This window comes from Argentina silus (genome assembly GCF_951799395.1).
Source record: "Argentina silus genome assembly, chromosome: 16".
Taxonomy (NCBI): Eukaryota; Metazoa; Chordata; class Actinopteri; order Argentiniformes; family Argentinidae; genus Argentina; species Argentina silus.
Window position 1 is genome coordinate 17367878 of NC_139670.1, and position 23522 is coordinate 17391399.

The 23522-nt window shown below is 42.7% G+C and overlaps 2 protein-coding genes across 4 annotated transcripts; both read left to right on the top strand.

Moving 5' to 3' along the window:
- The first annotated feature begins 1164 nt into the window (after window positions 1-1164).
- Window positions 1165-8078, top strand: LOC310816711 (uncharacterized protein). Of its 3 annotated transcripts, none has more exons than XM_083686990.1 (4): window positions 1165-1253; window positions 1484-1651; window positions 5485-6032; window positions 6482-8078. In XM_083686990.1, the coding sequence occupies exons 3-4, from the start codon at window positions 5636-5638 to the stop codon at window positions 7453-7455; spliced, it is 1371 nt and encodes a 456-aa protein (XP_083543116.1). In that variant the 5' UTR covers window positions 1165-1253; window positions 1484-1651; window positions 5485-5635; the 3' UTR covers window positions 7456-8078. The 3 variants fall into 3 exon arrangements, with proteins under 3 accessions (XP_083543116.1, XP_083543117.1, XP_083543115.1); XM_083686991.1 differs by lacking the exons at window positions 1165-1253; window positions 1484-1651 and adding an exon at window positions 3974-4223 and having other exon boundaries at window positions 5485-5878; window positions 5915-6032; XM_083686989.1 differs by lacking the exons at window positions 1165-1253; window positions 1484-1651 and adding an exon at window positions 3974-4223.
- Window positions 8079-17366: 9288 nt separating this feature from the next.
- On the top strand, window positions 17367-21552 carry LOC310816886 (solute carrier family 2, facilitated glucose transporter member 11-like; the record flags this gene model as incomplete). Its single annotated transcript, XM_083687223.1, has 11 exons — window positions 17367-17465; window positions 17664-17824; window positions 18052-18176; window positions 18967-19096; window positions 19400-19548; window positions 19663-19850; window positions 20166-20276; window positions 20539-20640; window positions 20725-20800; window positions 20955-21082; window positions 21418-21552. 11 exons carry the CDS (start codon window positions 17367-17369, stop codon window positions 21550-21552), a joined length of 1404 nt encoding a protein of 467 aa, XP_083543349.1.
- Between the last annotated feature and the right edge of the window lie 1970 nt (window positions 21553-23522).

A 23522-nucleotide genomic window follows, 5' to 3' on the forward strand; every position in this document is an offset into this window, starting at 1 on the left:
ATGTCCTCCCATTTTCATTGTGTATTTCTTTTGTTGCTTTGAGGTTTTTTTAAAGTTTTATTTATTTAACCTTTATTTAACCAGAAAATGCCCATCGAGACACAAAGTCTCTTTTGCAAAGGAGACCTGGCCTAGAAAGCAGCAGCAGTCAATATAACATTACAAAATTCCATACAATACAATCAGCAAATGATCCGGTCTACAGAAAACATTTACACTTCTCCTGAATGAGTTTTAAACTCATTTAGGGGCACTAGTACATCAAAAAGCGTCAGCTAAATGGCATATATTACATCAAGGTGAAGCATACCTTACAGACTATCCCATGCCCTTGGGGTACAATATGAAAAGACAGTCTTGCTTAACTCTATAACAGCCCTGAGGACTTTAAATAGCAACCATCTTGTAGACCGTGTCTGGTAACTACTAGTGGTGAAGGAGAGCAGGCTACAGAAGTATAGGGGGAGTTTACCCACAAGGGCTTTGTAAATGAACACCTACCAATGTAGCTGTCTGTGTGTATAAAGCGAGGTCCAGCCCGCCATATGATACAATGGTGCAATGGTAGGTGGTTTTTTTCAATGATATCATATGCCCTTAGGCTTATTGGAGATGTAGGGTTAGAGTGAGCCTATGTTTATTGTTTACCGTGAAAGTAGAAAACTACTGCCACCAGTATGTGTAATCAGTATGTGTAAAAATCTGTATGTGTAATAATAATAGATTATGATCTTTAATTGTGTTAGCATATATTCATTTACTAATCGTATTGTGTGATTCTTCCCTCAAGTGTTAAAACATTCCAGATGATTAACCCCCTAAGCGGTTACATGATCTATGGCGGTCATAAAGAGTACCCTGTTGTAAGCCTCATTGATTAGATTATGCCCCTGCCCCAGGATATGACCCTGTGATCAAGCCGAAGGGTAGTAGCCTAATTATACGACCCTGTGATCGGGCCATAGGGCAATAAGCCTAATTAGTAGATACATTATATTTACTGCCTGTAGCGGAATAAACGTAAATCCAGAGCCAACCTACGCAAACTGGTGACAGGAGGAGATGAAAATACACATTAGTGTCTTTTCAAAGGTTCAGACTGTCCCTAGGAAATAAAGACGTAAGACTTCTAAACACAGGACCATTGTTCTCTCAGAGCTGCCCCCAGGATGTTATCTAGGACTGCTGTGGCTCATGCCACCTGTTTTTTTTATCATGTGAAAACCCTGCCTCGTGATCGGACCATCTGAAGGGTATAAATTGTATGCTGTAACTTGTATTTAGGCTCTCTGTTTGTGAGGTGCAGAGTGCTATGCTTGCAACCATTATTAAACCTACTAAACAGAGATTGTGTTTGTGCGTTTTTGCAAAGTCTCACTGAAATCGTTATTGTGGTAATCCCCTAGACAAGATTTCCACCACAATGTGGAGGCTCGTCCGGGATTCTTATTTGGCTTGACGCTGGAGGTTTCTTTCCTCAAAGGTTAAACTGCGCAGCTGGGAGATTGGATCCTCCAGAACATCTGAATACCTCCCCGAACGTGAGACATCGTAATCGAGGCACAACAGGGTGAGAAGCACAGACACCTGCCTGAGGGGACGGACGCTTCCAGAAGATAGCCAATACAGGATCATATCAAATTGATTTCAGGTGAGAACACAATAACTGTAGAAATCCTAAATTGGATTTAGGTGTTTGAACCAGGGGTTCAAATTCGTCCTACCAGTGAGAGTCTGGGGGATCTATGTTCTGCTGGTGAGAGTCCAGAGAACGGATGATCAAGTGTGTTTGATTAAGGGTTGACGAACCCGCCACGCCTATCACGTGGAAGGCGTTTGGTAATACAAACCTTGGATTGGCCACTAAGTCTAAGTCAAAATAATCTGTGTGTATGTCTTTTGTTTGTCTAACTGTTTTATCTGTTCTGTGTGTATGTTTTTTGTTTGTCTAACTGTTTTATCTGTTCTATCCTAGGAATGTTTGTCCAATTTGTGAAAATATAACTCAGCTTTGGTATGTCTTTTATGTCACTAAAATCAAGGCTTAGAGCGTTGATTTCACCAGTGCAGAGAGTTCGTTTTTTGAAAGAGATAGTGGTTTTTACTTTCAGTGGAGCGTACCCTCCTGCATCAGAAGCTTCTAGAATTTGTAATCAAATCATTTCTGCTTTGGTTGGTAGTCACCTTGAGGTATTAGAGGACGCATTTGATTCTGGTGTAGACACAGCGTGTGAAGTTGTCACTAGAAACGGTACTAAGGTGCTCTAGAATCTCTCAGCAATTTGACTGCCGATGGCATGGATGTCCTGTCTGCTGAACAGGTGAGAATGGGTGCAACTGTGTTACAGAATAGGATGGCATTGGATTACTTGTTGGCTGCAAAGGGTGGTACGTGTGCGGTGGTGGGCCCTTAATGTTGCGTGTATGTCCCTAGTAATAACTCTCAACTACATGACATAGCCGATAGTATTAGAGACACGGGTCACGAGTTCCATGACTACGGTAAAGGTTGGGACCCTTTTGCGTTCTTTAGGGGATGGTTTGGATGGGTTGGCCCGACTTTGGCTAAAGTTGCTTTACCGGTTGTGTTTGCATTGACCCTGGTGTGCGGTTGCGCTGTGTGTGGTGTCCCCTGTTGTATGGCATTGGTCAAGAGGATGGTAGGCCAGACAGTAGGTGGACTGACGGGTCAGTACATCAAGATGGAGTTTACAGGTGGTAGCATTGAAGGAGACCCAGAGCATGTAGAAGATGGCTGGCGTAGGTATGAGGACATTGCAGATAATTGGCCTGACCTTTACTCCATCCCCGACTATGACGACAAGATTGAGGGACTGTAAATAAGACGACTGATCCTTTCCCTAAAGTGAAGTGCCTAATTGCAACCTAACACACTAATGGTTTATTTGATTGCATTTGTGAATATAATCAATATTATTATCTTATACTTGTATCTTTGTGTGATGATTGGAGATTATACGTAAGTTCCTGACATGGACTGTTTTTTTCATGTTTTTGTTTTTGATTAATCAACCAATATGATCAAAAGGAGGGAATGTAATGGAAAAATCAGTATGTGTAATAATAATAGATTATGTTCTTTAATTGTGTTAGCATATATTCATTTACTAATCGTATTGTGTGATTCTTCCCTCAAGTGTTAAAACATTCCAGATGATTAACCCCCTAAACGGTTACATGATGTATGGCGGTCATAGAGAGTATCCTGTTTTAAGCGTCATTGATTAGATTGTGCCCCTGCCCCAGGATATGACCCTGTGATCAATAACCGTAAATCCAGAGCCAACCTACGCAAACTGGTGACAGGAGGAGATGAAAATACACGTTAGTGTCTGTGGGGGGACATGCAGAGTTCGGCCTGTAGAGGGAGCTACAGGACCGTGGCAAGGGTTACCCAACCGTATCTTGTAACTTGTAAAAACTCTTTTAACATGGTGAAACCATCTCTAACTTTATCCGCTACCATAATAAGACTCTCACTTTCTTTCAACTACCCATCAAATCTATCTATCTTCTGAAACATCTTTAAACCTTTTCCACTACCAAAATAAGGCTTTGCAAGCGAAATTTCTTCTCGAACTTATTTTTCTAGTTCTTACAGTGTTACAATTTTAATGTTACCTCATCTCACACCACATAAAGTGCTTTCGGAAAGTATTCAGACCCCTTCACTTTTTCCACATTTTGTTATGTTACAGCCTTATTCTAAAAATGATTAACTTATATATTAAATTATAAACTACACACAATACCCATAATGACAAAGCGAAAACAGGTTTTTAGAAATGTTATGCTAATTTATTTAAAAAAAAATAAAAAATAAAAAAACATTTACATAAGTATTCAAAGGGTCGTAAAACCGGAAGTACCCTTATATCTGCTGGATTTCTACCTGGCGTGACGAAGTTGAATCTGTGTTCCGTGAGCTCCAATAAGATCTACCTAGCAACATTAACATTTCCGGTTTCGTTTTCGCGGTTTGAAAATGAGTTGAAACTGGAATGGAAAGTGATATGATCACAATATTTGATCTTATTTTTACTGAAACAAGAACAAATTACACAACAGAAAGTATATACAATTTTGAAAAAGTAATTTTGAGCTTTTAAATTTACATATTCAGAGAACACAGACAAGGAGCAACAGGTCGATCATAACAAGTTTGTGAAAGTCGATGGTCGGTGAATGTTGCATGAGCGCAGGTAAGGAAAACATGGCCCGTATCTGCAATGCAGGCAGCTGTTTCATTTGCCTCAAATGTCAATTAATGCTCTAAATTAGACCAATATGTGCTGACTTTTTGTCTGGATGAGATGAACCGCGTGGAACCGTCCGTATATCGGTTCTCTGGTGGAACTGACATAGCAGTGCTTTTCCGCCCTGTATCTGGACATGCATCGCGTTTGATTACATGACTGTCGTGTGTTGGACAAAGTCATTTTGATTTAGTTTGACAAACTACATTTCTCTTGAGGGCAGCTTTAGTGTAGTTCAACTTCTTTTCTGGTAAAGTAATTGGTAATTTAGTTAAATACATTTTCAGAATAGCTTCCCCAACAATCCCGCCGACCTCCATGCAGTTGATGGTAGCCTACTTGCATAGAGGATGCTAGCCGGTGGCTACATAATAGCTTAGATTTATTTCTGTATTTTACTTCTGTATTTTACTTCTGTTGTGTTCCAGTATCTGGTCCCAGATCAAGTGATCAAACATTGGCTTATGATGTTGAAGTGGAGTTTGCTTATATCTGTGGAGGACTACTCCTTTCTCATTAATAAATTCGGTTGGGTATCAAACTCCAAAATTCAGTGAATGAAGACTTGTACAAATCTAATAACAATGATCAATAATAAGTTTTAATACAAGCTTGCAGGAGTACAATCATGTCTTTCACTAAGACCACCAGAGTAAGTCGGGGGTACAGAGAAAAGGGCACAGTTTTTATAGGAGAGAAAGCTTCCTATACATTCCATTCCATAGTATGGCCAGGTCATATAAGTCTCTTTCTTGGTCTACCTTCCAGTTACCCAACATTCCGATCCCATTATCTCTCCCCTCAGCACCCAACCACACATGAATGTCTCACAGACTAACCTTGATTGTACATACATATTACTCTGCATTGTGTTCTTTAATATATGCAAGTATAGTTATGCAAAATGATTAATAAATGCAATTATACTTGTACACAATGATTTATTAAATGCAAATATACTTGTACAAAATGATTAATAAATGCAATTATAGTTATACAAAAAGATTTGCCTTCCACATATGTTTTATTGTGTTTCCATAGCAATTCATCATGTCCAACCTGTTTTTGGTACCCTGGTTCCCAGGCGTGTATTGCTAGCAGCGAGAAGTCGATGGAGTACCGAATTAAGTGTCTGATGAGATTTTTAGGTCAGAGTTTATGATATTTACCCTTTACTGTTTGTGCTTCCTTTGTTTACACTACTCAGATCCACCTCACCACCCAGCTACCCTGTCTGAACCCAAGTCCACAGAGTCCCCTGGTTGTGGCTGTGATTCTCCAGCCCAGAAAAGCACGCAGGGGGTCCAAAGATAGTGGCAGGGAAGCTGAAATACTGCAGTCAACCACTGCAACTCAATATGGTAGTGGAGGGGGAAGGAGAAGAGAAGGAAGATGTGATGGTGAAAGAAGAGGAAAGGGGAGAGGAAGTGGAGGACAAAGTTGTGATAATGAAAGAAGAGGAAGTGGTGGAGAAAGATGTGATTGTGAAAGAGGAGGAGGAAGAAGGAGAAGAGGAAGAAGAGAATACATATTTGATGGTGAAAGAGGAGGAAGAAGGAGAGGAAGTGGAGGACAAATATGTGATAATGAAAGAAGAGGAAGTGGTGGAGAAAGATCTGATTGTGAAAGAGGAGGAGGAAGAAGGAGAAGAGGAAGAAGAGAATACATATTTGATGGTGAAAGAGGAGGAAGAAGGAGAGGAAGTGGAGGACAAATCTGTGATAATGACAGAAGACAAAGTGGTGGAGAAAGATGGTGAGTTCATGTTATGTATTTGGCTAAGGCCAGTCTAAATTAACTAGTAGGTCAATGGGCACAGATATAGCAATGTAGGCAATCGGAAGTGTATTTTATATTTCACATGATTTCCCCACAAAAGTTGTGTTTGAATGAATAAACAACTGGTTACAATGTATCTAACTTCTGACTGACCATGGAAATACAACTGTTGAGCAGACGTTACAACTGGAGTAGTAGTCAAAGGTAAGCCTGTAAGAAATATGCTTTAAGTCAATCCCTAATCATGAAACATTGATTAGGTACTCATTTGCATTTTTTGTAATATCAACACACTCTGACAACCTTGAGTTCCCTTAGCATATGCAGACCTCAGAGATGTTGTGTTACTTCTGGCACTGCTAAGCCCATGGAAGCACTACTTGTTCTCATGTTGTTTCTAATCCTGTAAATTCCTATCCTTACAGGAGAGACCATCAACCCAGGCTCAGACAACGAACCCAGCTGCATTGCATCAGGAAACCGTAAACAACACAGACAGAGGAGCTCAAGACGGAAGAATCACCACTGCATGGACCGCTTCAGTAGTTTCTATGAGCCAGAGGATTTGAGAAGTCACACTTGCAGGGCCAATCCCTGTTTAGATTGCAGTGAGAGGTTAATTTGTCCAACTCACCTTAAATCACAACCACAGACTCACGAAGGAGAGAAGACTCACCCTCGCATTCAGTGTGGGAAGAGTTTTGCTCAGATGAGCCACCCTGCTCAGAGGCCATACCACTGCTCCCAGTGTGGGCAGAGTTTCAATCAGGCAGAACATCTAAAGAAACACCAGAAAATACACACAGTAGAGAGACAATACCACTGCTCCCAGTGTGGGAAGAGTTTCAGTCAGGCAGGTAACCTAAAGAGCCACCAGAGAATACACGCAGGAGAGAAGCCATACCACTGCTCCCAGTGTGGGCAGAATTTCATTGAGGCAAGAGACCTAAAGAGACACCAGAGAATACACACAGGAGAGAAGCCATACCACTGCTCCCAGTGTGGGAACAGTTTCATTGAGGCAAGAGACCTAAAGAGACACCAGAGAATACACACAGGAGAGAAGCCATACCACTGCTCCCAGTGTGGACAGAGTTTCAAACAGGTAGGCCACCTAAAGAGCCACGAGAGAATACACACAGGAGAGAGGCCATATCACTGCTCCCAGTGTGGGCAGAGTTTCAATCAGTCAGGACACCTAAAGAGACACCAGAGAATACACACAGGAGAGAGGCCATATCACTGCTCCCAGTGTGGGAAGGGATTCATTGAGGCAGGAGACCTAAAGAGACACCAGAGAATGCACACAGGAGAGAGGCCATACCACTGCTCTCAGTGTGGGAAGAATTTCATTCATGCAGGAAACCTAAAGAAACACCAGAGAACACATGCTAGTTAATATGACTGCTCTCAGTGTGGGAAGAGTTTGAGTCAGGCGGGACCCCTAAAGAAGGGGGTGTGTGGATGTATGGATATTGGCTTGGAAGGACAGAAGACTCTATTGTGTATCTGTTCTGGATACTGAGGCCTGTCAGTCTGTCTTGGTCTACTCATCTACCGCAGATACTCCAGACAGCTAACAGAATGAACTACTGTACCCTCTACCTTCAGGCTCCCTCCCTGGCGGTGGACTGGAGAGATTGAGTACTGTATATAAAGTTGTGTTTGTGCAGAGCACGGAGAGGATAGTGTCATGACATAAGGCGTACGTGTGTGTGTGTGTGTGTGTGTGTGTGTGTGTGTGCGTGTGTGCGCGTGCGTGCGTGCGTGCGTGTGCGCACTACCTACCGAGAATGTAATCTGGCCTGTTTTATGGAGGTATGAACTGGAGCCACGCAGACACGCAACCTGCACTCAGCAGCAGAGGCAGCAGCTTCCAGTTGGATGCACCGTTGCAGGGTTTAGGGCTGGGGTCTATTTGGTTTCAATTCAGGGGGTTTTAATTTGGAATTAAACATTTGAAACAATGTTTGTTGTTTTGTCGTCCTTAAAGGCCCCTTATTTGAGCATTCATTCATCTGGCGCATACTCCATCTACAGTGACTCATTTACTAGTAAGGTATCATATATTGTGGCTGTACGACACTGACAAGATAAGCAATGAAAGAACACAATACCGCAAAGCCATTTCTGAGCCAGGTTGTCAAGCAATGCCAGGATGATGAAGTTTATGGTAAATGCTAAGTGGGACGCTTAGGACGGCCCAACTCTGACACTACCCTGTTGAGATGTAAAACGATGAGTTTGGGAACTGATTGGTTCATCATAACCAATTACCATGTGTTCCTCTGTGCAGCAGGGGGCAGAGAAGACTCTTCACTTGCAGCACAACCAGTCGAGGGCCTTTCATCACTTCCCTTTCAGCAAATCTGTCTTTTTATGATCAACATTTTTATTGCATTTTTCCGTAAGACCAAGAGTATACAGTGAAAATGAGACAACAACAATCATTACAAAACAATTGTAAAATATTGAAAGCCAAAATAAAATCAAACTAAGGCAAAAACCTTTGTCACTCTCTCCATACTCCTCAGTAGCAGACATGCTTCTGCTAGCCCTCCTGTCCCTTTCCTATGTCCTCATCTGTGTGTGTCTGTTCCTAACACCACCAGAACTAGGTCAAATAGATTAAAAAAGTATTTGAGCTTTTGCTTGAGCCTGCCTTGAATGGCCAGATGGCCAGTTTCCACTTTTGGGACTTTTCCATTGGTTAAATTGCACCAGCCAAACACAAGCTGTGTGCTGTGTTTGGTTTTCGCCAAACATAGCGCTTGGAGTTCAGTCCAAAAAGTTCAATCTTAGTCTCGTCTGACCATAAAACCTTTTTCCACATGGCAACAGAATCTTCCAGGTGTGTTTCTGCATAGCACAAACGAAACTGAGTGTGGCACTTTTTCAGAAAAGGCTTCTTTCTTGCTACCCTGCCATACAGGCCAACTTTGTGTAAAGCTTGTGAGATTGTTGTCACATGCACAGACAGACCAGTCCCAGCCATAAAGACTTGTAAGTCCTTCAAAGTTGCCTTTGGCCTCTTGGTAGCTTCTCTGATCAATGTCCTCCTGGCTCAGTGTTACGACTCCAGATGAAAACTTGTCTACGTCTAGGGGCTGTAGAGGAGTCGCAACAAAAAGGTAGTACATCGGACTTATTGTAGGAATTAAACTGCCACAAGCCACAATTCAACTATATACAGTTATTTATTTCCTCGGGGCAAACACAACACAAGACACACGCCAAGGAGAAAAGGGAACTACGAGCGGTGGCAAAGCAAAGAAATCATAAACAAAAGTGATGTCCTAAACTAGTGCAATAGTAAGCTATACTATCAGGGCTATGCTAAAGTGCTATGCTACACTAGACTAGAACATACATGGGGCGGCACCCACTCCTAACCTGGTGAATTGTAACAGAGGTGAGCCTACATGTTGGAAATGTAAACCCATGGGTCTCTTACCTATTCACCTTACCCCTATGTCGTACAATTAACAGACAGACAAATTATGAGAAAAAAAAACAATAAGTAAACAATGACGTAAATATAACAAAAGAAAACTAGATGTAAACTAGTACGTCGGAGATTCGAACACAGTAAATGCAAAACTAATACGTCGGAGATTCGAGTTGACAGCAAACGCAAGACTACTGTGAAAATGGGTCGACTCCCGAGGGGAAGTCCAGCGGAGCTTTTAAAGGACACGGACAGCCCTCTGATTGGTCAGGAACAGTGATGAGTGATGGGGACGAATGGCCAATTGTTGACGGACACCTGAATGTAGAGTGACAGGGTAAGGGAAAAACAGAAGGAAACACAAAACACGACAAGGATACACGCACATGTAGGAGTGGGAACGTAACACTCGGTCATCCAGTTTGGACGGACGGCCTGATCTAGGCAAGGTGTTGGTGGTGCCATACGCCTTCCACTTCTTAATGATGCTCTGAACGGTACTCAGAGGGATAGCTAAAGCCTTCGAAATCTTTTTGTAGCCTTCACCTAACTTGTGCCTTCCTACAACTTTATCCCGGTGGCCTTTTGAAAGTATTTTTCCAACCATGGTGAATTCTTTGCACTTCTAGTAGTGGAATCCTCAAGAAACAGCTGGTTTTGTTCTGAAGTAATCAAAACCACTACAATTGATGTCAGGTGGAGGGCAATTAGCCAGGTGTTTGATCTGGAAGTTGATTGGTTGCACCTGAGCAAGTTTATAATGGTATACTCTAAGGGGCTGATCACTTAACCAAACCAGGTATTTCACTAATTAATTTTTAATAATTGTCCAGAATTTTTTATTTTTTTATTTTCACTTTGATGATGAGGGTTATAATGTGTACATATAATGTGTACAGCTCATTTATTTTAATTTCCAGGGTATGACAAAAGGTAAAGATTTCACAGGGTATGATGACTTTCTATAGGCACTGTACATTGTGATTACTGCATCAATATCAGTGAACCAACTGTCCCAATATATCCTGTAATGGAAAAATCAGTATGTATAATGACAATAGATGGTGATCATTAATTGTGTTAGCATATATTCATTTATTGATTGTACTGTGTGATTCTTCTTTCAAGAACATTCCAGATGTTAACCTCCTAACCCATAAACTGACCTTTATCATACTAGAAACGTTTAAACCTCCTAACCCATTTGTAGCAGAATAGAATGTACCCCTGCCGCCTTTATTGGCCTGATGCCAGGCAGGAGGGAAATAGCCTAGCTAGTGTGACATTGTATTTACGGCCTGTAATAGAATGGTCATTAACTTGGGGTCAACTGTCTAAAACTAGTGATGGTAACATCAGTGTCTTCTCAAAGTCCAGACTGTTCCTAGCAGATAAAGATGTAAGACTTCTAACTGTGGGACCATTGTTCTCTCAGAGCCGCCCCAGAATGTTATCAAGGATTGCGCATAGATCATGCCACCTGTTTTCAAGGTTGTATATGGATACATGCCCATGTGAAAACCCCGCCCTGTAATCGGACCATCTGAGGGGTATAAAGTATGTGTTGTAACTTGTATTGGGGCTCTCTGTTCGTTATGTGCAGAGTGCTATGCTTGCAACCATTTTAGAAATAAACCTACCGACTCCATTCACACAACAATTTTGAGCTTTGTTTTATGAGCGCGGGTCAAAAAGTGAACGTCCATCTTCACGTGGGTCACAATGCCAAACATGTTGTTGGACGTGTTTTCTGTGTATGGGGCCCAAACATGCCACATAATGATTGTCTTCAGGGTGTCCTTCTGTACAACAGAAATGTTGTTTTTAAAGTGCAGTTTTAATTATACCTGTCTGGTGATTATGTATTGGGTCATCACAGGTATGTGAGAGCTTTGTTTCATTGTCCCACCAGAAGCAGGCTTTTATATCTGTTATATAGCTGGGAATGTCCACCTGGCTCTGACGATGGATGTTTCACATGTTCACATGAGAGGCAGGCAGCTCACATCACAAACAACAACAAGAAAATAAAGTGACAATAGAATAATAGAATAAAATAAAATAGACATCTGAAACATTATATACAGTAAGAACAGTCCAGTATGATTTAACATCCCCCGGCCTGACTGATCACCCCGATCGAGCCAGCCGGAGGAGGAGTCTTATTGCGGCAGGCAGAAAAGATCTCCTATAGCTCTCCTGAGTGCAACATGGTTGTAATAATCTGTTGCTAAAGGAGTTTCTCTGCTCTGCCACAGTGTCATGTAGGGGATGGAAGGGATTGTCCATGATGGCCAGGAGTTTGGTCCTCATCCTCCTATTGGCCACCTACTCCACAGTGTCCAGGGTGACACCGAGGACAGAAGCAGCTTTCCTAATAAGCTTGTTCAGCCTCTTGGTGTCACCTTCCTTGATGCTGCCCCCCCAGCATACCACCATGTACAGCACTGCGCTGGCCACCACTGACTGGTAGAACATGTTCAGCAGAGTCCTGCACACGCCAAAAGACTGAGCCTCCTCAGGAAATAAAGCCGGCTCTGTCCCCTCTTGTACAGGACATCTGTGTTACCAGTCCAGTCCAGTTTATTGTCCGGGTGCACCCCCAGGTACTTATAGCTCTGGATCACCTCTACATCCTCTCCCTGAATGGAAACAGGAAACAAAGCAGTGCTTTTCCGCCCTGTATCTGGACATGCATCGTGTTTGATTACATGACTGTCGTGTGTTGGACGAAGTAATTTTGATGGAGTGAACTACTTTATAAAGTAGCTTTAGTCTGACAAACTAGATTTCTCTAGTTCAACTATTGTTCTTAGACATATTTATTATTATTATTCCAATTCTTCCACCTGCTACTCCTCTTACAGCTTTTAAGCTCAAACCAATCCAACTTGAAAACGTGCAGAGGGGTCAAACTCGCGTTGCTATGACTTTTGGTTTTGATACCTATTCAACTTTTTAAATGTTACAAACTTGAATGTGCACATTTTAACATAGAGGTCTATGGAAACTAGAGCTTGGTGTGTATTATTATCCTGCTCAATGTGTCTCACAGGTATCAAGGAACCAATTTAGCATGTTAAAGTCTTTTATTCTTCTTCTAAGTGAACAGTTGGTGTCCTTTAGGAAAAGGACGTTTTAAGTCACCATGTAGATCCAATTGTGAGTAGCTTTGGTTGCGGGCTTCTAAGGCATGGTGAATCACGGTCATGATTATTCTTCTATCCTTATGATTCTCACACATTCTGATTTAGATTGGATGACTTTGTTACTCACTCTCATACACTTAGTTTGATAGAGGTAGCAGAGGAACTCCATTGTAATTCTCAAGTAATAGTGCTTGTATTCCTTCTTTCCATGTCCTGCTATCTGCAATGCCTACCACTGACAATGCCTACAAACCGATGTTCATCATCGAGGAGCGAAAGCTATGACCAGATGCCGGTCATCCATCTCCGGCTCCAGCGCCGCAGAAAAACACAACCAAGGCAATGATAAACGTCTTCCTTCGACACAACCTCTAGTGCACAAACGGTGTGTTTTTTCGATGCAGGGTTTTCAGTGTTTAAGTGGATGTCTTACTGGAATTGTGTTTCTTACAGCTTTTACAGCTTTCTTAGGTGTGCTTGTGTACTGCTTGTCTTCTTTCTTCCATTTTGCATGGTCGATGACGGGCAAGTCTACCGAACCGTGTTAATAACGTAGGAGGGAAACCCATGACCAGAGGTCGGTTCGCTGCTCGTCTCCGGATCCTGTGCAAACAATGCGGACTGTTCCCGGACGTATACACTCCTCACTCCTCCCTCTTTGGCGCGGCAAGCTCAGCAGCTCCAACCACTGACATATCAACTGCCACTTGATGAAGATGGGTCGATGGTCCTCAGCTGCTTATAAATGTTACATTAGGTTGAATTCAGTAGAAATTGTTAAGCTCAAAAGGCACTGAGTAATGTTGTTTAGAACGCATGGCATGGTGTAATAATTTCAGTACAGTGTTACATGTATGTGACGAACAGTTATTCTAACAGGCGGTGGTTGGGACTGATTTGCGTAGCAGTTCTTCACTGGTGTCAATTATATGTTTCACATTTTGGAAAAACAACAACAACATATGTACATGGACTCCATTCACACAACAGATATGAACCAATTTTGAGCTTTGTTTCATGAGCGCAGGGTCAAAAAGTGAACGTCCATCTTCACGTGGGTCACAATGCCAAACATGTTGTTGGACGTGTTTTCTGTGTATGGGGCCCAAACATGCCACATAATGATTGTCTTCAGGGTGTCCTTCTGTACAACAGAAATGTTGTTTTTAAAGTGCAGTTTTAATTATACCTGTCTGGTGATTATGTATTGGGTCATCGTTTCATTGTCCCACCAGAAGCAGGCTGTTATATCTGTTATATAGCTGGCCTGGCATGTCCACCTGGCTCTGACGATGGATGTTTCACATGTTCACATGAGAGGCAGGCCTAGATGGAAAACTTCCACCTGCCAAATGTACCTCATTAGACAGAGCAAGTTTGTGACAACATGTAGTTGGAATTTTTTATGTATTTTTATGCAAACAAAGGCATTGCAATGACACATATGGGGTCGTCATGTGGGGTCGTTTATTAGATTTGCCACTGACTAGTGTCTTCTAATATGCTCACAAGGCAGATAGATAGATAGATAGATAGGTACTTTATTGATCCCTGATGGGAAATTAAGGTGTTACAGCAGCTCACATCACAAACAACAAGAAAATAAAGTGACAATAGAATAATAGAATAAAATAAAATAGACATCTGAAACATTATATACAGTAAGAACAGTCCAGTATGATTTAACATCCCCCAGCCTGACTGATCACCCCAATCGAGACAGCCGGAGGAGGAGTTGTACAGTCTTACTGCGGCAGGCAGAAAAGCTCTCCTATAGCGCTCCTGAGTGCAACGTGGTTGTAATAATCTGTTGCTAAAGGAGTTTCTCTGCTCTGCCACAGTGTCATGTAGAGGATGGGAGGGATTGTCCATGATGGCCAGGAGTTTGGTCCTCATCCTCCTATTGGCCACCTACTCCACAGTGTCCAGGGTGACACCGAGGACAGAAGCAGCTTTCCTAATAAGCTTGTTCAGCCTCTTGGTGTCACCTTCCTTGATGCTGCCCCCCCAGCATACCACCACGTACAGCACTGCGCTGGCCACCACTGACTGGTAGAACATGTTCAGCAGAGTCCTGCACACACCAAAGGACCTGAGCCTCCTCAGGAAATAAAGCCGGCTCTGGCCCCTCTTGTACAGGACATCTGTGTTACCAGTCCAGTCCAGTTTATTGTCCAGGTGCACCCCCAGGTACTTATAGCTCTGGATCACCTCTACATCCTCTCCCTGAATGGAAACAGGAGACAGGGGGACCCTAGTCCTCCTAAAGTCCACCACCATCTCCTTTGTCTTGCTGATGTTGAGTAGCAGGTGGTTCTGCTCACACCACTCAACAAAACTGTCCACCAGTCCTCTGTACTCGGTCTCCTGGCCTCCACTGACACATCCCACAATAGCAGAATCCTCCAAGAACTTATGCAGATGGCAAGTATCTTTGTTGTGCCTGAAGTCTGAGGTATAGAGGGTGAAGAGGAAGGGAACCAGAACTGTCCCCAGGGGGGCGCCAGGGCTGCTCACCACCCAGTCCGATACACATCCCTGCAGCCGTACAAACTGTGACCTGTTGGTCATGTAGTTCGTAATCCAGGAAACAATGGGGGAGTCCACCTGCATCCTCAGCATCTTATCCGCAAGTAGTAAGGGCTGTATGGTGTTAAATGCACTGGAGAAGTCAAAGAACTTGACCCTCACAGTGCTGCCAGCCTTATCTAAATGGGAGTGAGCTCTGTGTAGCAGGTAGATGATGGCATCTGCAAACTGCAGGGGGTCCAAGGATGTCTTCACCAGGGGCCTCATGTGTGCTAGCACCAGTCTTTCCATGGTCTTCATGATGTGGGATGTCAAGGCTACCGGTCTATAGTCATTCAGAACACTGGGGTTCTTTTTCTTTGGTACCGGTACCAGGCAAGATGTTTTCCACATTGATGTGACCTTTTCCAGACTGAGTCCGGTAGCTGAGCAGGCCTGGAGGAGCTGGGGGGAGGAGAAGGAGAGGGAGGACGGAGTGGAGAGTCATTGGTGGAGCTAGGGGGAAGGAGTCAATGAGTCCCCAAGTCAAACTTGTTGAAGAACTGGTTCAACTTCTGAGCCTGCTTGTAGCCGGTGATCTTCCTCACGCTGCTCCACATCTCTCTTGTGTTGCTGTCCTGCAGGCTGTCCTCCATCTTCCGCTGTAGGTGTATTTTATTCTACTATTCTATTGTCACTTTACTTTATTTTGTTGTTGTTGTTTGTGATGTGAGCTGCTGTAACACCTTAATTAGCCCTCTGGGATCAATGAAGTACCTCTCTATCTATCTGTCTATCTGTCTGTCTGTCTGTCTGTCTGTCTGTCTATCTATCTATCTACAGTGCCTATAGAAAGTCATCATACCCCTTTGAAATAGTTACTATATTTGTCTTACAGCCTGAAATCAAAACCCATTAAAAAAAAAAACTTACAACATCAAACTAATGAAAAAAAAGGCGACAGTTCTGAACATTTATAAAAAATGAAAAACAAGAATAACAGGGTTGGAAAAGTCATCAGTCCCCTGATTTAATACTTTGTAGAGCCACCTTTTGCTGCAATTACAGCCATCAATCTGTTTGGATATGTCTCTACTAGCTTTGCAAACCTAGATTGGAGAATATTTGCCCATTCTTCCTTGCAGAATTGTTCGAGTTCAGTCAAATTCCATGGTGAGCGGCGATGGACTGCTCTCTTCAAGTCCATCCACAGATTTTCTATCGGATTTAAGTCAGGGCTCTGACTTGGCCACTCAAGGACATTCACCTTTCTATCCTTAAGCCACTGCGTTGTTCTTTTGGTGGTATGTTTAGGATTGTTGTCGTGTTGGAAGGTGAATGACCTGCCCATCTTCAGCTGTCTAGCAGAGGGACGTAGGTTGTCCTCAAGAATTTGGGTGTACTTGGCAGCATCCATTTTCCCTTCAATGCTGACCAATTGCCCAGTCCCCGCTGAAGAGAAACATCCCCACAACATAATGTTGCCACCACCATGCTTCACAGTAGGTATGGTGGATTTTGGATGGTGTGCTGTGTTTGGTTTTCGCCAAACATAGCGCTTGGAGTTCAGTCCAAAAAGTTCAATCTTAGTCTCGTCTGACCATAAAACCTTTTTCCACATGGCAACAGAATCTTCTAGGTGTGTTTTTGCATAGCACAAACGAGACTGAGTGTGGCACTTTTTCAGAAGAGGCTTCTTTCTTGCTACCCTGCCATACAGGCCAGCTTTGTGTAAAGCTTGTGAGATTGTTGTCGCATGCACAGACAGACCAGCCCCAGCCATAAAGACTTGTAAGTCTTTCAAAGTTGCCTTTGGCCTCTTAGTAGCTTCTCTGATCAATGTCCTCCTGGCTCGGACATCCAGTTTGGATGGACGGCCTGATCTAGGTAAGGTGTTGGTGGTGCCATACGCCTTCCACTTCTTAATGATGCTCTTGTTTCATTGTCCCACCAGAAGCAGGCTGTTATATCTGTTATATAGCTGGGAATGTCCACCTGGCTCTGACGATGGATGTTTCATATGTTCACATGGGAGACAGGCCTAGATGGAAAACTTCCACCTGCCACATGTACCTCATTAGACAGTGCAGGTTTTTGACTATTTTGATCACAAACTACGGAAGTCATGTGTCATAAACTCTGTAAACAGTTCTGGTAGTTTACATGTGAATTAATTAAGGATAAATATGTCGATTTCAATTCCAGATGCAGTACTGGAGACTTTACCTGTTGACATTGGTACTAGGAATCGGGGGATCATTTCAATATGGGATACAAGTCTCCATCATGGCTTCTCCAGCAGAGGTAAGAATGATCAACAGAGGTAAGAATGATCAACACTTTAGAAAGAAAAAGGAATGGGGGTGAAATTATTGGAATTGCATTGGGTATGTTTCTCTGTTATGGCAATTCATTATAAGATTGTATTTATAACAAGAGTACAAGTCTGCTTTTGGGAGAAAAACCTGAGTGTACTAAACAAGTCCCTGTCCCTGTCTGTAGCACATCCACAGCTTTGTGAACCAGTCGTGGCTGGGGAGGTACAAGGTTCCAGTGGATTATTCTACCGACATGCTCATCTGGTCCTTCATAATGTCTGTGCTCAGTCTCGGGGCATGGGTTGGTGCTATCCACAGTGGCAGCCTCCCTGTCAAGCACGGACGGTGATAGTCGATTTTTATTTGACCGTATTTACTGTTACTACTTTTAGTGCTTATATTTAGGTTGACCTTTTATATACGTATTACACTGTATTGTTGATGTTGATTGATGTTTTCAAGCTGCTCTGCCTCAAGGATTTTGTTGCATTGTATACCTGTATATGACGTAAATGACAAATAAACTTGAAACTTGCTCTCTCGCTCCTCCAACCTGCGGTTTGAGTTTGCAGGAAGAAAGCCCTGTTGTGGAACAATGTGGTGGCTGTGGTGGCAGCTCTGCTGATGGTCTTTAGTCACATGGCCAAGTCCTTTGAGATGATCCTGGTGGGCAGATTTCTCTATGGATATAATGTCGGTATGTGTGTGGTTCTTTTTTACCCCAACATTTTTCCATGATTTTATTATTATATTTTATTATTTATATATATATGTCCCACAAAATGTCTCTCTTGGTCAGTTCTCATTACTTAAGAGCAAGGAATGCAGCAAAAACTTCAAGGAATTTGCCCCGTAAGAAAATAATTATATTGCCTGTCATATCTGAAGATCAATGTTTTGCTAAGACATAAGAATAAAGCAACTTTAGCCTAGTTTCCCATGTAGCAGATAAGAGTAAGCCAACGAGAAATCGTCCCCCCTACACATGCATCTGCAGGGACACACACACTAACACACGCACCAAATCCATGTGCATTCCTGAGATGCCAAATATGTAATCAATATTAATGAATCTGTGCAGTGCCTTCTTCATATGCCTTGCTCAAATCAATCCCATTGAACACTGAGAACGTTTCAACAAGTCTGCAGAAGTGAACAAGAGGTCTCACGCTCCCCCTCCTCTTGCTCAATCACATCTTGAGAGAAACAAGCGTTTTGCAGAAGTGTGCGTGTTGCTGATAACATTTTTGATAATCAGCTTGTTTTACTTCATGTTTTTTTTTTCTTCCAAAATCTAAATCTAACATGGGGTATGCTTTTCCCACTTATTTTAACAAGGGGTACCGACATACCCCCACATAACTCCTCAATTCAAGCCCTGACTGTAGGCTATATGTTTACATGTGGACTGTATGTGAGATTATACCTGCAGTCTTTGTGGTACTCTAATTTATAACATCTCTGTCTACCTTTCTCCATATTTTCAGGCCTTGGATTGAGTGTCCATCTGATGTACCTGGGCGAGTGCTCTCCAATGAAACTGAGAGGATTCCTGACCCTCACTTGCTCCATCTTTATTGGCTTTGGGAAAGTCATGGGTCAAATAGTTAGCATCAGGTCAATGCCTTTGACATGTACTACATCAGTTAAACATAGTTGGACACAACACATACTGTGCAAGACAGTGTAACAAGAAAAGCGACAATAAAACTTCTAACCATGTGCACTGGATTACCATAGGTACAAGGTATTGAAGAGCTCATCTGACTAATCACTCAAGATTAATAAATGACACAATGTTCACAGGAGAATGACAAAGAGCAGTTTGACAGGGGCTGACAAAAATATATTCCTTATTAAAGATGGGATGGTGGTGATGTGAGTTAAATTCACCTCTCTCTCTCTCTCTCTCCTGTGCAGAGAGCTTATGGGTACAGATGACATGTGGCCCTGTCTCCTGGCCCTCGGTGGCCTTCCTGCTATCCTTCAGTTCCTGGCCCTGCTTTACTTCCCTGAGGCACCCCGCTACCTCTACATTGACAAGGGCGACACTGAGGGAGGCAAAAAAGGTATGTGAACTGGGCCAGCTCTATGAACCCAGAGATCATTTCATAGAGTAAGAGAATATATTGTATTACTGTATGTTGCTGTGTATATGAATAGTGTATGTGTATATGTGGTAGCTCTGCAGTGGCTGTGGCAAGAGGATGATCTGAAGCTGGAGCTTGATGACATGGAGAAGGAGAGAGTTATCTCGCAGGGCCAGGAGGCTAAGACCGTATTAGATGTGCTTCGTTCTCGCTGCGTGAGATGGCAGCTGCTGACTCTGGTCATCCCTTGTGCCGGCATTCAGTTCAGTGGCATTAACGCTGTGAGATAATTATTTTACCAATATCACACAATCCAGTGTCAAAACCTTTACCTGATAAGGTCACTCTGTATCCGATATACAGTACAACTGAAGAGCTGATACATCATTTTACCCACTTCTGATGAACTGCTTCCCTCTCTGTCCTCGTCATTCTTCTTTGGTCTTATCCCAAATCTTGTTCTGTATTTGTTTTTCCTTTTCTTTCTAGGTTTTATTACTATGAACAACTCTTTTGTTACACCGTTAATCATAACAGTGTTGCTGGCAAAATTAATACATTGACCCCCTAATTTCTCTACTATCTTTGTCTATCAGATTTATTTCTACGCTTTTGACATCTTCCGTGAATCTGGAGTGGCCGAGGACAAGATACCCTACGTGTCCATTGGAATTGGAGTGACAGAGCTCATCACTGTCTCTCTCTCTGTGAGTATCGTCTCAGACTCTGGTAGGACAGGATATAAAATCACATAAAGCAAAGAATAACATTACTGTAAAGCTGCCTACACATACTAAATGATACAGGTAATTTCGATGGTCGGATCGCCTTTTACATAAGACAAAGAGGAGAAAGTTCCAAAGCACTACTTCACCGTTGAATGCCGCGTATGAGTGAAATGTGCATTGGGCACAATCAAATATCAACCATACATCATTCATATTACCCAACTTTTCTGTTGTGTCCCAGTCTTTTTTGATAGACTGTGCTGGCAGGAAAAAGCTGATGGGATATGGCTACCTGATGATGGGTGTCATCATGTCAGCACTGACAGTCACACTGTCTATAAAGGTTGTCCTATACATTCAGGGCTTATCTGTGTCTTTGTTTCATCAATCATGCCTGACAGGTAATGCTGACTCGCTCTTTCTACAGGACCTGTACTCATGGGTACCGTATATGAACATTGCCCTCATCTTCTCTGTCATCTGTGTGTATGGACTCGGACCTTGTGAGTACTCTACATGCCTGTCTACAAATGCCAATCACTTAATGTGTCATGACTTAAATACACTGCAGTGGATTGAGTGATGTGCTGGGTTGGGATTCAGGTAAACTGCAGAGCTGCTTGTAATGCATAATGCAACCAGCTGTTGTCTTTTCAGCTGGAGTGTATATGGTCCTCTCTGCAGAGCTCTTCCTGCAGGCCTGGCGTCCATCTGCTTACATCATCAGCGGCACAGTCAGCTGGTTGAGCCTGTTCCTCATTGGGATGATCTTCCCATACATAGTGGTGAGATACTGACCCCACTCAACACACACTTCATACTGACAGTTTTTACCCACAGACTATAAGACTGCTCAATTGACCCCCCCCCCCCCCGCTCAACCGTCACTGAATCTTTATTTAACAGTACCCAACAGTAATACATCATTTTCTTTGAAGTAGGCATTGTAAGCTAACAAACCTGCTTCATGAGGTATTATCGGAACTCTATTATAGGTAGATAGGTCCTGTGTGTACATATATTAAACATATATCTGTCATTCTTTCACCAATACATCCTTGAGTTAATGATGGTTAGTAACTGATCTATTAACTGTTCATATTTGTGTGTCTGTGTGCAGGATGTTCTGGGACAATACTGTTTCCTGATCTTTGTGACATACTGCATCTTGAGTGCAGCATTCATGCTATTCTTCATCCCAGAAACCAAAGGAAAGACTACGGTGGAAATCATGGAGGACTTTAACAAACTGTAAGAACAGGGGGACTGACACTGAAAAGGCTGACTACGTTCAAACAACATTTGTTTGGTATTGCAAATTGTAGGAGGAATGTTTTCCAGAATACGCTGCTGAAGTGAGGGACAGGGAAGGACCACAATAATTAGTAAGTGCAATCATGGGGATGAATATGGCCTGTTGGGTGATGTCACACTGCTAGCTGGCTGGAGCGGAAGTCATTTCCTCAGTAGGCATAATTACATTTGCATTTATGGCATTTAGCAGACGCCTTTATCCAAAGCGACTTACAACAAATACATTTGTTTAAGTAAGTGAATCATCTATCCAACAACAGTTTTTTAAAATTATTTATTAACAGGAGAGAACTTGTACAGGGGGGAAGTGGGGGTGAAGAGGTCTCAAGGGTTGGGGTTAGGGTTAGTACAGGGAGGGTAGTGGGGGTGAAGAGGTCTTAGGAAGGGCTGTTAAGATGTAGCCTGAAGAGATGGGTTTTCAATCTACGGTGGAAGATCGGTAGTGAAAACCAAGCCTTGAACCGGTGATCTCTTACAGATGAGGCAGCGTTCTTTGTACAGAGCCACCACTGCTTTCACTGCATAAGCATAAGCAACGCTTCCTCATTAGGGGGATTTCTTTTTTTTCCCCAGATGTTTGTTGTGTTTGTGTGTTATCCGTATAGCTTGTGCAATTGTCTCGGGGGGCCACCGCCGTAGCTTGGTTGGAGGCAATCAGTCTTTTCTAAAGCAAGCGGTATTTAGGGGCGTAAGTACCCACCATCTGTATGCACACGAAGCCTAGGGGTGAGTTATGTAGTTTTAAGCAGGCAGTCATGGGGGAAGCTCCTTTTTGAACATTATTTATGAAGGGAAGAACTGCTGGATTATTTTCCTGGTTGCTCTGTTTAAGGTGTGGTGGTTAGCAACTTATCTTCAGTCATGCATACAAATTCTATGGTTTCTAGTGCGTCCTTGCACAACACTTTCGGTCAGTTTAAAAAAAGCAGACCTGGTGGATCTGGCAGTGTATTTAGGCTGGGGAGAGTCAAAGGAGCAGCTAAAAATTCATAAATTAGGGAAGTTTATAACAAAACATGTAACTTAAATGTAAAGAACAATCTTGCAGAGTACAATGATAAAATACCAAGGAAACATACATATACAAATGTACATTTGTGTGTGCATGTTTTAATACAAAAGTATCATTATATGATTTACCCTTTAGAGTAGGTCCATTATTCTAGCCTTTTAACACACAATCATTATTGGGTAGGCACTTTGCAACAGACCAAAATAATAAGACAAAACAGAAACAGAACAGTTGAATATACAGTGCAGAAAAGAGGAAGCCTGGCGCCCCAGGTTTTACTGTAAGATCTGCAACGGGGTTTTCACCACAGGGGTTTTCATCCCGACTGCCCGACCCCTGCTCGTCTGACTACCCGCCTGCCTGCCGAACCCCTGCTTGTCTGACTACCGGCCTGCCTGCCGAACCCTGGACCTACCCTGGACTACTGCTATAACTGCATGTTAAGAAGTTTCTGTACACTTCAGAATTCATCCTGCTGCTGCCAGCAGTAGTGACATCATCAATGAAGACAAGTGAGCCAGTTCCAGTGGCAGCTATACATGCCCAAACCATAACACCCCCTCCACCATATTTCACAGATGAGGTGGTATGCTGTGGATATTGGGCAATTCCTTTTTTTCTCCACACTTTACTCTTGTCATCACTCTGGTACATGTTAATTTTTGTCTCATCTGTCCAAAATACCTTTTTCCAGAACTCTGCAGGCTTTTTAAAGTACTTTTTAGCATACTGTAACCTGACCATCCTGTTTTTGTGGCTAACTAGTGGTTTGCACTTTGCAGTGTAGCCTCTGTAGTTCTTCTGGTGATGTGTTCTGTGGATGGTAGTCTCTGACACATTCACCTACCTCCTAGAGAGTGTTCCTGATCTGTGAGACAGTTGTTTTGGGGGTTTTCTTA

Coding starts and splice junctions, on each gene's coding strand:
- LOC310816711 (XM_083686990.1), top strand. CDS start 5,636: ATGGTAGTGGAGGGGGAAGGAGAAGAGAAGGAAGATGTGATGGTGAAA. Junction 6,033..6,481: donor CAAAGTGGTGGAGAAAGATG/GTGAGTTCATGT, acceptor CTATCCTTACAG/GAGAGACCATCAACCCAGGC.